This window comes from Capricornis sumatraensis, chromosome X, assembly GCF_032405125.1.
Source record: "Capricornis sumatraensis isolate serow.1 chromosome X, serow.2, whole genome shotgun sequence".
Taxonomy (NCBI): Eukaryota; Metazoa; Chordata; class Mammalia; order Artiodactyla; family Bovidae; genus Capricornis; species Capricornis sumatraensis.
Window position 1 is genome coordinate 142,890,029 of NC_091092.1, and position 14,213 is coordinate 142,904,241.

At 50.0% G+C, this 14,213-nt stretch overlaps 1 protein-coding gene across 1 annotated transcript in view; it reads right to left on the reverse strand.

Annotated features, from left to right (window-relative positions):
* The window catches only part of SHROOM2 (shroom family member 2), a 146,471-nt gene that overhangs the window by 49,548 nt on the left and 82,710 nt on the right, over positions 1-14,213 (reverse strand). The window contains exons 3-5 of the mRNA XM_068963331.1: positions 11,098-11,217; positions 1,652-3,857; positions 311-408 (exon numbers count right to left, since the gene is read on the reverse strand). Coding sequence (XP_068819432.1) covers positions 311-408; positions 1,652-3,857; positions 11,098-11,217 — 2,424 coding nt within the window. The remainder of the gene's footprint in view (positions 1-310; positions 409-1,651; positions 3,858-11,097; positions 11,218-14,213) is intronic.

Here is a 14,213-nt window from a genome sequence, read left to right on the forward strand (position 1 = left end):
ATTCCATTCAAGCCCATCACACTGGGTTTCTCTGTCATCAGAAAGAACTCGACTGCGTGCAAAACACAGCAGCTGTGTGATGAACCAACAAAACTGCCCTAAGGAGGGCGTTCACAATGTCCTGCCCTGGCTTTGCTGGCCCCACCAGCAGTGCTGAGGCACCTCGGGCAACCCCAACTGGTGACCAGCCACTTCAGGTCTGGCTGAAACCACACGCCCGACCATATTATCCGAGCCCTCACCCCCATAAAGCAGCCCACCTGCCCCCCAAGGTGCCTCTTCAGTGACCCCAAGTGCAAGATTCTCCTACCTTGGGGTGGGGCCTCTGTCCTCGGCCAGTGCCACCAAAGAAAGCTCCGTGTGCTCCTCCGGGTCCCCTGCTTGCCATCGAGGTTCCATGGAGGCGTCCTGCCAAGGGCGGCACAACAGGACACCCAGTCATCAAGCGGCCTCCCCCCTGAGAACCTCTGCGATCACGATCCCCTTCATTGTGGGCGCGCCCTGTGAGCCAGCACCCACGAACTGGGTGACGTGGCCTGTGGTCAGCCGGCCTGGGGACCATCAGCCCAGCCCTCGTCAAAATGACTCAAGGAGACCGCGGTCCCTTTGGGCTCCCCGGCAGGAAGAAGGACTCCGACGTGAGGGCTGGAAAGCTCTGTGACGTGGTGGCCCCCAACCTCACCCAGTCAAATCAAAACACTGCTGGTACACAGCTCACCGCACTCAAAGCTCAAGCCCTGGGACCTGGAGTCTGGCAGCCTGGTCTCTTGACCTCAAGAACATGGATTTCTAGAAGGTCACGTGGCACAGGGCACCATCTTGGGGGACACACATGCCCTAGGTGTCCACAGGCCTTTCTGTACCGGAGGCCACACAGAAACCAGCACCTCTCTTCACACACACGCACACACGTTCATAAGTGTGTAACAAAGCGATCGCTGGTTCTATTGTTTACAAAAGCCTCCATCGGATGCTGCAGGAAATCTTTCCTTTGAAATACACCCTTGCAGATGGAAGGAGCGGAAAAGGCAGAGAGAGGGAGACTGACTATGAATCATGAAGTATGAATACAAGCACGGAGGTTTTTTTTTAGAAAGCGAAACGTCAGCTTTCACCATCAACACGCCTAAGGAAAGTGCAATAGTTTAAAGCATTGCACTTTCAGTTACACTTGCCCCAGAGCAATATTTAAAAATATCTGACCCCATAAAATAAAAACCAAATGAGAACAGTAAAAGTATGAAGTGACATCAGTATTTGAAAAGCGTTTAACATGTGTTGTGTTAAGGGTGGACATAAAGCACCCCTTTTCATTTCAGAGGACAACTTAACCATTTTCTGTTGTTTCCCCCAATTTCTTCCCTTTGAATAAAGGGCAAGCTAATCAAGAGGGAAGACAGCTTCAGCTAGAGATGAGGCTGGGAACTCGAGATATGGGGGAAACCAGGACACCTGCAACTGTCATGAATGTGTGGACCTGGTCCCCAGGTACCACTCGCAGGAGCTGCTATACTGGCTGAGCCCGGTGCACAGAAACGTTTGGACATCAGGACACAAGTCACCACGACACCAGGCCATGCTATTCCCTGGGTGTCCCATCTGTGCCTTGGCGTCAGGCGGGGTTGCATCTGGTCCCCTGCAGGATGCTTACCTGCTTGTAGAGGTCCGTGGAAGGTGATGACCGGGACCTTTCGTGGACGTACTGCGGCCTCTCCTCCTGGTCCACACCCACGTCGAGGATGTTGTCGGCGGAGTGGTACCTCCCGCCACTCCTGGCTTCCGGGACTTTCCTCTGTTCCCTCCAGGAGGCTTGATACTCTGCAAAGGTGCCGAGCCGCTCTGGCCCGATAGGTCTCCCCGGCTTTCTGTCTTTTCCAGGGCCCGCTGTCCACAGCATCTCCGGCTTCTCCCTGGGGAAGCCACAACGCGCCGGCCTCGGCCCGGGCTGGGGGCCCACGGGCTTGCTGGTTTCCTCAAAAAACTTCCACCTGTCGGCAAAGGTGCGCACCGTCTCGTCGTGGGGTGCGGGTCGCTGGTCCCCCGTCAGCCCCACCGCGTTCATCTTCTCGGGCTCCGAGTAGGACTTCAGTTTCTGCTCGGCAGTGAATCGCCTCCGGCTCCCGATGCGCGCACTGCAGCTGCCGCTGCCGGCAGCGCACAAGGGCGGCCCAGCACCCAGGGCCCCCTCCCAGATGCGGGGGGCCGGCTCCGGGTCCGCCAGGCTGGGCTCCAGGTCTCGGCGGCGGAACGACGTGGCCCTCAGGACGCGGGCCTGCGCCTCCTTCAGGTGGTCCTTATAGGTGCCGCCGGGTAAGGTGGTCTCTGGGGCACCCACTGGCTGCGCCCGGGAACCACGCGCCTCAGTCTCGTCGTCTTCCGCCTCCCCCTCCTCCTCCGCGGAGCTGGCCAAAGTGGCCGTGCTCCGGCTCTTCTGCAGCCTGGCTCGCCGCTGCTGGATCTCGTTCCTCAGGGTGGTGGCGAAGCGGTCGCTCCTCCGGAGGGGCTTGCCCGCCGGGGCCTCAGGCAGCGCTGGAGCCGTGTCCTCGTGGCGGGTCTCGGGTGGGCACGCCCCTTCCCGGCTCAGCGAGTGCAGCATGGGCGTCTGCAGGGGGCAGATCTCGCCACTCCCATCATCCAAGCTGCCCGCCACCCTCTTCCTGCCGCCTTTGTCCAGGAGGCCAGCCCCCGGTGGGTCCTCGGGTGCCCTGTCCACCGTCTCCACCCTGCCTCTCTGCCGTGCGCCCGGGGCACCCTCCAGCCGGGACGGGTAGCAGTGGGGCTGAGGAGCCAGGGCGCCCCACTGGGGACCGGGTCTGGACATCACGCAGTAGTAGCGGCTCTGGGCGCTGCAGTCACCCCTCTGGTCTGCAGTGCGCGGCCCTCCGACCACAATGGGAGCAGGGCTGTTGTCCGCGAGGCAGTCTGTGGGGAGGGGCTCCCCTAGCCACGTGGCGGCCCTGGGGCCCTCACGGAAGAAGGGGCCCTCATCGCTCGAGTGCCGCGGGTGTTGGCATGTAGGCAAGGGCTGCGGGCGCCGCACGTCGGTGCTCGAGAGAGAAGCCTGCAGCCGGCTGGGGGCCCCCAGGAGGGCCCGGGCCCCGCTGTCGCAGGCTGGCCACCCACAGTCCACATGCGCCCCTGGTGTGCACCCCGAGCTTGCAGCCCTCTGGCCGTCGCCCCCGCGCGCCAGCCTCAACGGCTGATCAGCGGGTTCGGGTCTCTTCCAGTCGCCACCGTGGGGCTGCACGCGGCTCAGGCCCAGCAAGGGCTGCACTGGGGTCGCGTCTGCTGAGAACATGGGGCCCTGGGTCTGCTCGTGGCTCCTGGTGGCAGCGAAGCTGTCGCGGCGGAGTGGGGGAGGCGGTGGGGGAGGGGACGGAGGCGCTCGTCTCTTATCCGGAACATACCAGACGGGCCCGGAGCTGGACCGCCCGCAAGCAGCTAGCTTGGGCTCGGGGTCATCCTCGGGGACCCGGGGCGGGAAGCATCCCAGGGGCTCCTCGGCGCCCTGAGCGTCGCCGGCCGTTAGAGCCGGCCGGCTGTCCGCTGCAGCGGAGGACTCCCACAGGCCCACTTTGTAGAGGATATTCTCGGCCGAGGACGCGTCCGCCTTGGGCAGAGTGTGGTCCGGGGTGCTGGAGCGGGTGGAGAATGAACCGTAAGCTGAGTCCCGCTTGCTGGCGCCACCCAGGCGGTCGATGCTGCTGCTGGACTTGGCCGCCGAGAGGCGCCCCGACGGGTCGGGCTGGGAGGATGGGTCCAGGCTGTCGACGCTCCCCAGTGAGCTGAAGTGGTCCGAGGTACGCTGCAGGTTCGCTGGCTCCCAGGCACCGCCTGACAGGTCCTGGGAGGAGGAGCTAGGAAAGGAGAAGAAACCACAGGCAACAGAGGGGGGCTTTAGGGCCGGGTTGTAGGGAAGGGCAAGAGGAGACGGTGCATGTGGGCGTAGCTGCCCCCGTGCAGACATCACCTGCACTAAACACTCTTCCCCCATGGAGATCCCTGGACGGGAAGGTGAATATGAGTATGCGCAACTGTGTCCCAGTCTTTGCAACCCCCATGGACTGTAGCCCGCCAGGCTCCTCTGTTCATGGGATTCTCCAGGCAAGAATACCAGAATGGGTTGCCATTTCCTTCTCCGGGGGGATCTTCCGGTCCCAGGGATCGAACCTGCATCTCCTGCATTCACAGGTGGATTCTTTACCACCTGAGTCACCAGGGTGAAGCCCAGGGAAGGTGAGCACATCGCATCTAACTTTTCACATTTCAAAGAGCAGCTTTTCCAAGGCAGGCTGAAAGGGTCGGAGTCCTATCCACTGGATGCCTTTTCCCAAAAAGAAAAACTTCAATGCTGCAGTACATTCCTGGAGACCATACCCACAGGCTGGGCGGAAGTCCGCAGCGTGCAGAAGTATCCTGGATAGCAAACTGCAGCCCACAAAGCTAAGGATGGCTTTCAGGTTTCCTAGTGGGGGGAGAGGGCAGAATTCAAAGAGTACCACATGACCCATAAAAACGATCTGAAATTCAAATTTCAGTGCTCATAAATATAGACTTTGAGGGGAACACGGTCATGGCTGTGTGCAGGGCTCCAAACCCAGAGCTGAGCAGCTGCCAAAGACACCTGCCTACCAGCTAGAAAGTGTTATCTGGCCCCTTTCGGAACAAGTTCGTGAGCCTCTAGTTTAGTGCATGAAATAATTCATGCTATGCACTGCTAGCACGAAGAAGGCCATCAAAAGAGAAGGATCTTCAACTTAAAAGGGCAACTTCAGAGATAAGATTATATTTGCAAAACCCAAATATTAAATTACAGGCATTCCTCATTTTACTGCTCTTTGCTGATACTGCTTCCTCCCTGCCCCCCAAATTGAAGATTTGTAGCAATTCTGAATCAAGCAAGCCTATAGGTGCCATTTCCCCCAACACTGTTCACTCTGCCACATTTTTTAAGTTATTGCAGTACTTCAGAATTTTTTCATTATTTCTCATGGTGATTTGTTATCGTTCATGTTACTACTGCAAAAGGACTGCCACTCACTGAAAGCTCAGACGATGATTAGCATTTTTTTAGTATTTTAAGACTAAGGTATACACTTCTTTTTTTTTTGATAGGACAATATTGCACACTTAAGCTCTCAATGGTGAAACTATTTATCCAGGCATGCAAAGTGCTTTTATTAAAGCTCAACAAAGCTGGAACATTCATGCTTCAAGGAGGGGGAAAAAACTGCACCTACTTGAGGTTTGAGAGGAAGCAAGATAAGAAAGAAAAATCTGTGACCTGGGAAAAGACACAAGAGTGTGAGCTGGCTAAGTCACGCAGCGGAGGGGGGGTGCAATGAACACTGGGCTCTACACCGTATCCTCGGAGGACAGACCAGGTCCCCTCCCAGAATTGGAGTACGGTTCTCTCCATCCTGTCTCCCGCATTCCTGAGTGGATTTTTCCGGGAGATTCTAAGTCCAAGCAGACAGAAATAAAGCTCAGCGCGGTTTCCGCAGGGCACATGGGTGTCTTAAGTCAAAAACAGCCAAGTGGGCTTCATAGAGATCCTATTACATGAAGTCACTGTCATAATGCACTCCGAGGCCCACTTTTTCACTTAAGTATTACCACTGGGATGATAACCTGGGTTTTTCCAAAGTAGCCTAGGCTCCAAATACTACCATCTCTTATGGCTGTAAATAGATAATATTGTACTTATTTATCTACCTGGGCCATGTCTTAGTGGCGGCCCATGGGCTCCTTAGCTGCGCCATGCCAAGACTTAGTTGCGGCATGTGGGATCTAGTTCCCTGACCAGGAATCGAACCTGGGGACCTTGAAGCTCGGAATCCTAGCCACTGGACCACCAGGGAAGTCCCAGGAATATTCGATTTAAGATACATTTTCCTTTATAGCAGGCATTTAGTAATAGTCAAAAACTGACTTTGAGATAGTTATGTCAGCTCTGAATACACACACAGACACACCCAGTCATGCATATCATGCATACGCACACACATGTGCACCCACACTCACATACATATACAAACAAATACACGTATACACTCACACAGGCACTTGTGCACACACCCCAAAGAGGCACACTACTGGCCGTTACCATTGTCCTTCTAACAGACTAGTGAGGACCCTGGCCACTAACCAAGGTGACTGGTCAGCTCCCAGCTTGGTGTTCTCCAAGTCAACACCCCCATGGTGCTGTCTGGGGGTGGCATTTGCCCTTCCGACCCTGAAATGTGGGCCCCAGGTAAGCCACGTGGACCAGCCCTCCCCCTTCTACCAACTCACAATTCTCAGGCCATCTGTCTCAAAGTCACCGAGAAACCACCAGGCCAAGGTTGGTCCCAAGCCTGGCACATGGGCTGTGAAGGCCCCTGGTTTCCCCTGTACCTCCACATAGCAACCTGGGAGAGAGGGTGCTGGTGTAGCACAGAATCCCCTGGGGAGCTTTAGCAAAACACACTTGCTCAACACATAAGCGACTCGTGCCTTCTAACCTGCACACAAACATCTCTAAAGAAGAGGGGCAACGTGCACAGCCATCCCCCTCAGCTGGCTCAAAGGGATTCGGCCAAAACTGATTTATCAATTAGACGACATAAATGAGAAAGCACGCTTGCCCATCCTTTCTCCTGGTGTTTTGTTTTCAAGTATTATACATCTGCCTACTCAGTGAAAAAAAGTTAGAATCGTTCCAGTAGTGATGCATCCATAGACTTTTCTCATGAGAAAAGGAACATCATTCTGAAGTCAAGAAAGGCACCATACAAAATAAAACAAGGCACGACCTACGGGATGCAGAGAAAGCAGTTCTAAGAGAGAAGCTTACAGCAATGCAAGTTTATCTTAGGAAGCAAACAGCCTCAAATACGCTAACCCTATATGTAGAGGGACTAAAAAAAGGAACACACAAACTCCAAAGTTAGTAGAAGGAAAGAAATCATGAACATTAGAGCAGAAATAAATGAAATATAGACTCAAAAACACTAAGAAAGATCAAACTAAAACCTGATTTTTGAAAAGATGAACCAAACTGATAAACCTTTAGTCAGATTCAAGAAACAAGAGGACCCCAAAAATCAGTAAAGTCAGAAATGAAAGAAATTATAACTGATACCACAGAAACACAAAGGATCTTACAAGATAATTATATGAACTACATGCTAATAAAATGGACAATCTAGAGAAATGGGAAAATTTCAAGAAATGTACAATTTCCCAAGATCAAACCAGAAAGTAGAAAATATAAACAAACTAACTAGCAGCAATAAGCTCCATCTAATTTTTAAAAAAACTCCCATCAAACAAAAGTCCAGGACCAGATGGCTTCACAGGTGAATTCTACCAAACTTTCAGAGAAGAGTCAACACCTTTCCATCTCAAACTATTGCAAAAATTGCAAAGGAAGGAATGCTTCTGAACTCATTCTACATGGCCAGCATCACTGTGATACCAAACTGGAGACATCATACACAAAAAATAAAATGACAGGCTATTATCACTGATGGACATAGATGAAAAATCCTCAATAAAATATTAGCAAACTGAATCAAAAAATACATTAAAAGGATCATACACTATGATCAAGTGGAATTTATCTCAGGATATACCAAGGATGCTTCCATATCTGCAAATTAACCAATGGGATACACAACATTAACAAACTGAAGAGTAAAAACCATATGATCATCTCGAGAGATACAGAGAAAGCTTTTGATAAAATTCAGCATCCATTTTGATAAAAACTCAACCACATGGGCATAGAGGGGACGTACCTCAACATAATGAAGGCCGTATATGCAAAATCCACAGCAAAGATTATACTCCACAGTGAAAAGCTGAAAGCATTTCAGGAACAAGGCAAGGATGCCCACTCTCATCACTTTCATTCAACAAAGTTTTGGAACTCCTAGCCACAGCAATCAGAGAAAAAGAAATCAAAGGAATTCAAGCTGGAAAGGAAGAAGTAAAACTGCCTCTGTTTGCAGATGATGTGATATTATACATAGAAAATCCTAAAGATGTCACCAAAAAACTCCTACAACACATCAATGAATTTGGTCAAGTTGCAGGATGTGAAATTAACAGAAAGAAATGTGTTGCATACTAACAGTGAAACCATCAGACAGAGGAACTGAGGAAACAAACCATTTACAACTGCATTAAAAAGAATTAAGTACTGGGACTTCCCTGGTGGTCCAGAGCTTAAGAGTCTTAGCTTTCACTGTGCGGGGTGTGGGTTTGATCCCTGGTTGGGAAACCAAGATCCCATGTGTCCCTCAGTGTGGACAAAAATAACAATAATAATACACACCTAGGAAAAATCTAACCAAGGAGGTAAAAGACCTATAGTCAGAAAACTGTAAGACACTGATGAAAGAAACTGAAAATGCCTTACACAGAATGGAAATATATACCACGGACTGGAAGAATACTGTTAAAATCACCATACTGCTCAAAGCAATCTACAGATTCAAGGCTATCCCTATCAAAATACCAACAGCATTTTTCACAAAACTAGAACAAATCAATTTAAAAATTTGCATAGTAACATCAAAGACCCTGAAGAGCCAAAACAATCCTGAGAAAGAAGAGAGATGGAGGTATCAGACTACACTACAAAGCTATGGTCCTCAAAATAGTATGGCAGTGGCACAAAAACAGACACGTAGGTCAGGAAACAGAATAGAGAGCCCTGAAATAAACCCACGTGCTTTCATCAACTAGTCTATGACAAAGGAGGCAAGGACATACAGTGGGGAACAGACAGCCTCTTCAATAAGTCATGCTGGGAAAACTGGATAGCTACATGCAAAAGCATGGAACTAGAGCATTCTCCAACACGGTATTAAAAAAAAAAAATCTCGAAATGGATTAAGGACTTAAATTTAAGACCAGAAACCATAAAACTCCCAGAGGAAAACATAGGTGGAACACCCTTTGACATAAATTCTAGCAGTAGTTTGGGGGATCTGCCTCCTACGGCAAAGTAAAGAAATGCAAAAATACACAAACGGGACCTAGTTAAAATGAAAGATTTTTCCAGAGGAAAGGAAACCATCAACAAAATGAAAAGACAACCTACTGAATGGGAGAAAATATTTGCCAATGACACGACCAATGAGGGGTTAAAGTGTAAAAAATAAACAGATCCAACTCTATCTGGAAAATAAATACCTGATTAAAAAATAGGCAGAAGGGACTCCCCGGGCAGTCCAGTGGTTAAGACTCTGCCCTTCCCCTGCAGGGGTGGAGACTTCTACCCCCACTTGAGGAACTAAGATCCCACATGACGGATATGGCCCAAAGATACATTAATAAATAATGGATGGGATGATTTGGAGAATGGCATTGAAACATGTATAATATCATATGTGAAACAAATCACCAGTCCAGGACAGGATGCTCGGGGCTGGTGCACTGGGATGATCCAGAGGGATGGTATGGGGAGGGAGGTGGGAGGGGGGTTCATGATAGGGAACACGTGTACACCCGTGGCAGATTCATGTTGATGTATGTCAAAACCAATACAATATTGTAAAGTAATTAGACTCCAATTAAAATAAATAAATTTATGTTTAAAAATAAATAAATAATGGTTAGAAGACCTGAACAGATATTTTCCCAAAGGAGACATACAGATGGCAGGCGAAAAGCTGCTCAGCATCGGTAATCAGAGAAATGCAAACCAAAACCACAATGAAGTATCACCCTCACACCTGTCAGAAGGTCTGTCATCAACGAGACAGCAAATAACAAAAGCTGGTGAGGACACAGAGGAAAGGGAACCCTTGTTCACTACTGGAAAACAGCATGCAAGTTCCTAGAAAGCTAAAAGAGAACTACCATAGGATACAGCAATTCCACTCCTTGATATATAAATTCCTCCCCAAATGAGAACATTAATTCGAAAAGATAACATGCACCCCATTGTTCATAGCAGCATTATTTACAGTGCTCAAGATACGGAAGTAACCTTAAAGTCCATCGACAGATGAGTAGATTAAAGAAGATGGTGTATGTATCATACACACAAACACAGACAATGGGATACTACTCAGCCATAAAAAGGAATGAAATGTTGCCATTCGTATTAACAAGGACGGGCCTGGAAGGCATTGTGTTTGATGAACTAAGGCAGAGAAAAACAAATTCTGCATAATGTCACTTATATGTGGAATCAAAAACAGCAGCAACAACAACAAAGAGATAGAACAGAAGCAGACTTACAGACACAGAGGCGAACTAGTGATTGCCAGTGGGGGGAGGGAAGGGGGAGGGGCAGGACAGAGGTAGGGCAGTCAAGTACAAACGATGACACAAATATGCTGTCTGGCACAGGGAACATAGCCAATATTTTACAATAACTTTCCATGCAGTATGTGTGTGCTGCGCTTAGTCGCTCAGTTGTGGCCAACTCTCTGCGACCCTATGGATGGTAGCCCGCCAGCATCCTCTATCCATGCGGATTCTCCAGGCCAGAATACTAGAGTGGGTAGCCATGCCCTCCTCCAGGGGATCTTCCCAAGCCAGGGATCAAACCCAGGTCTCCCACACTGCAGGTGGATCCTTTACCAGCTGAGCTACCATGGAAGCCCAAGAACACTGGAGTGGGTAGCCTATCCCTTCTCCAGGGGAACTTCCCGACCCAGGAACTGAACCGGGGTCTCCTGCATTCCAAGAATACTGGAGTGGGTAGCCTATCCCTTCTCCAGGGGAACTTCCCAACCCAGGAACTGAACCAGGGTCTCCTGCATTCCAAGAACACTGGAGTGGGTAGCCTATCCCTTCTCCAGGGGAACTTCCGAACCCAGGAATTGAACCGGGGTCTCCTGCATCGCAAGGAGGATCCTTTCCCCAGCTGAGCTACCTGGGAAGCCTGTTAGACGGCAGTAGCAGCTTGAAAAATTGGGACTCGCTATGCTGCAGAGCTGAAATGAAGACTACCATAAATGAACTACACCGCAACACGAAGGAAAAGAAAGAAACGCATGGTGACGACAGGGCAGGGCTGTCAGCGGTGTGGCAGAAAGCGAAAGCAGCTCCCCAGCCCCTGGGGGAGGCGGGGGAGAAGGCAAAAGGTGGGCCTACCTGGCGTGGTACCGGCTCGGCCGAGAGGGGCAGGGAAACAGAGGTGCGGCTGGCTCGGACTGGCTGTCGGAGAACTTGGTGGCATGCCAGGAGTGTGGCCTCCAGCTCAGCTCATTCCTCCTGGGGATTAAAAAAAAAAAAAAAAAAAAAGGATGCAGACGACTCAGGGACATCACACCGAGGAACGCTTCGTGCCAAGAAAGGACTGAGAGGCAGAAACCATTCGTGTGACTCACGGCATCGCAGTCAGGCGCTTCCCCTTTAACATCTGGGCACCAGCACTCCTGGTACAGGTTCGTTACTGGAGAACTGATCTGAGCGCAGAGTGACAATCACTGGCTCCCAGGTGCGAATTGGCCCTCGGGCTGCCAAAGTGATTCTGTTTCTTTTTAAAGATGTTTTCAATTTTTTTTTTTTTTTTGGCATAGTGGAATCCTGGTTTCCTGACCAGGGATCAAACCCACAGCCCTTGCCCTGGAAGCTGGGTCGTAACCACTAGACTGCCAGGGAAGTCCTCAAATTTCTTTGAGATAAGAAGATAGATACATCTTGCCTCCCCTTTCCCATCTCCCCAGCAAAAACCACAGCAGCATCTTTTGTCTTGCCCGTGTCAGTGCAACTTTGCAGACACCCCTGGCCTCCTTGAGGAGAAGGCGTGGGCTGGGTGTCACAAGATTCAGTTCAGTTCAGTCACTCAGTTGTGTCCGACTCTTTGTGACCCCATGAATCGCAGCATCACTATGAACAAAGCTAGTGGAGGTGATAGAATTCCAGTTGAGCTGTTTCAAATCCTGAAAGATGATGCTGTGAAAGTGCTGCACTCAATATGCCAGCAAATTTGGAAAACTCAGCAGTGGCCACAGGACTGGAAAAGGTCACAAGATTGGGTGCATTTATTTATCCACTCACTCAAGCAAACATGGCTATCCTGTAGTTAGTGGCAAGTGTGTGTGTGTCTGTGTGTAGGTGTGCGTGTGTGTCTGTGTTAGTCATTCAGTGGTATCCAACTCTTCGCAACCCCGTGGACCGTAGCCCGCCAGGCTCCTCTGTCCATGGGATTCTCCTGACAAGAATACTGCAGTGGGTTGCCATTCCCTTCTCCAGGGGATCTTCCCAACCCAGGGATGGAAGCCGAGTATCTTGCATTGTAGGCAGATTGTTTACCATCTGAGTCCCGAGGGAAGCCCTAACAGAGACCAGTGGACACGTATTGCTCTGAGCCTGTCAGAGTTCAGTGGGGCCTCTGTGTGTGTGTGTGTGTGTGTGTGTGTGTGTGTGTGAGTCACTCAGTCTTATCCAAATCTTTGCAAACCCATGGACTATAGCGTGCTAGGCTCCTCTGTCCATGGGACTGGTGTGTGTGTGTGTCTGTGTTAGTCACTCAGTCATATCTGACTCTTTGCAAACCCATGGACTGTAGCCCACCAGCTTCCTCTCTGTCCATGGGATTCTCCTGGCCAGAATACTGGAGTGGGTTGCCATTCCCTTCTCCAGGGAATCTTCTCGATCCAGGGATCAAAGCCGGGTCTCTGGCATTGCAGGCAGATTCTTTGCCATCTGGCCCACCAGGGAAGCCGTAAAGGGGGTCAGTGGACATGTACTGCCCTGAGCCTGTCAGAGTGTCTGAAGTCATCTAAGGGTTCTCCACAGTGGGCATCACCATGCCCTAGACCAGCAGGCTCTGGTCCATTCCTGCCAGGGCTTCTGAATGTCACAGGCGCCTTCCCTGCCCCCGCCATCATCACCACCATCCATGACAGCTTATTAGGGTTTGACCACATCTGCCCAGGTGTCGGAAATCCGTGCAGCTGCTGATGAACGTCACAGAGACTCCAGGGCAAGCTGCTGCGTGAGGACACAGTGCACACTTGCCTCTCCTGCTCCTGCAATTCAGGACGGGCCTAGCCTCACCATGGGCAACTCCAGATCGGAGCTGAAGGGCACAACTGAGCCTCTGAGTACCTGACGGATGTCAAACATTCTTTCCAACAGGCAAGAACAGTAAAGACTCTTATGCAATAACAAATAGTAATGAAAAACCAGAAAGCTATTTACAACACAAATCTTCTGATGACTCCGATAATTAACAAGGAAACAAACAAACAAACCAAAAAGACCCATGGGTGGCAAAAGTGCGCAAGGTGTTGACTTGATGACAACTGCCCACGAACTGAAGCATAAAACGGATGAATCCATCCCACCTCGGGAGTAAAGCGATTGTAAAAACCAAGACTGTTACCTCATAGAGTTTCTCAAGATCCTTGTAAGGAAGCTTCTGGCCACGTGAATTTCATTTTCAGACGGCTTTTTCTGTGCTATAACATCCAAAACTTCTTTCATCTTCCGTCACAGGTAATTAACAAAGGGAGAAAACTAGACAGACTGCAGGCAACAGAAAGAGAGGCTAGGAAAAGGAAAGGCCTCACACCTTGTGGCAAATTATTGCAACTCTGTAACAGGAAACAGTGGGAAAGGAGCTGGTTTACTGGGGCAGTCCTGCACCCTGAGAGGAGTAAATGTTTCTCATCCTATTTTAAAAGATAATATAGGCAGACCTCAGAGAGATTCTGTTGGGCTCCAGACCCTCACAACAAACCAAATATGGTAATAAAGCTAGCCACGTGAGTGCTTTGGTTTCCCAGTGCATATAAACGTTGTGTTTACACTACACTGGAGTCAACCAAGTGTGCAATAGCATGTCTACGAAAACAATGTACAGACCTTATTTTAAATTAAAAAATGCTAACCATCCTCTGAGCCTTCAGAGTCCTAGCAGTCATGCAAGTAAAACCAAAGATCACTGACCACAGAGACCGTAACAAACGCGATGGCGGAAAAGTTCAAGACACTGTGAGAGTTACCAAACTGTGAGACACAAAGAGGCAACGTGAACAAGTACTGTTGGAAACCTGTCACTAACAGACTAACTAACGGCACTACCGGCTTGAGAGGGCTGCCACAATTTTTTATTTTAAAAAATTTTAAAAAATTTAAATTAAAAAAAAAAAAACCAAACGCCAGGATCTGTGAAAAACAATACAGCCAAGTATGGCATCACTGACTCGACAAACGCAAGTCTGAGTGAACTCCGGGAGTTGGTGATGGACAGGGAGGCC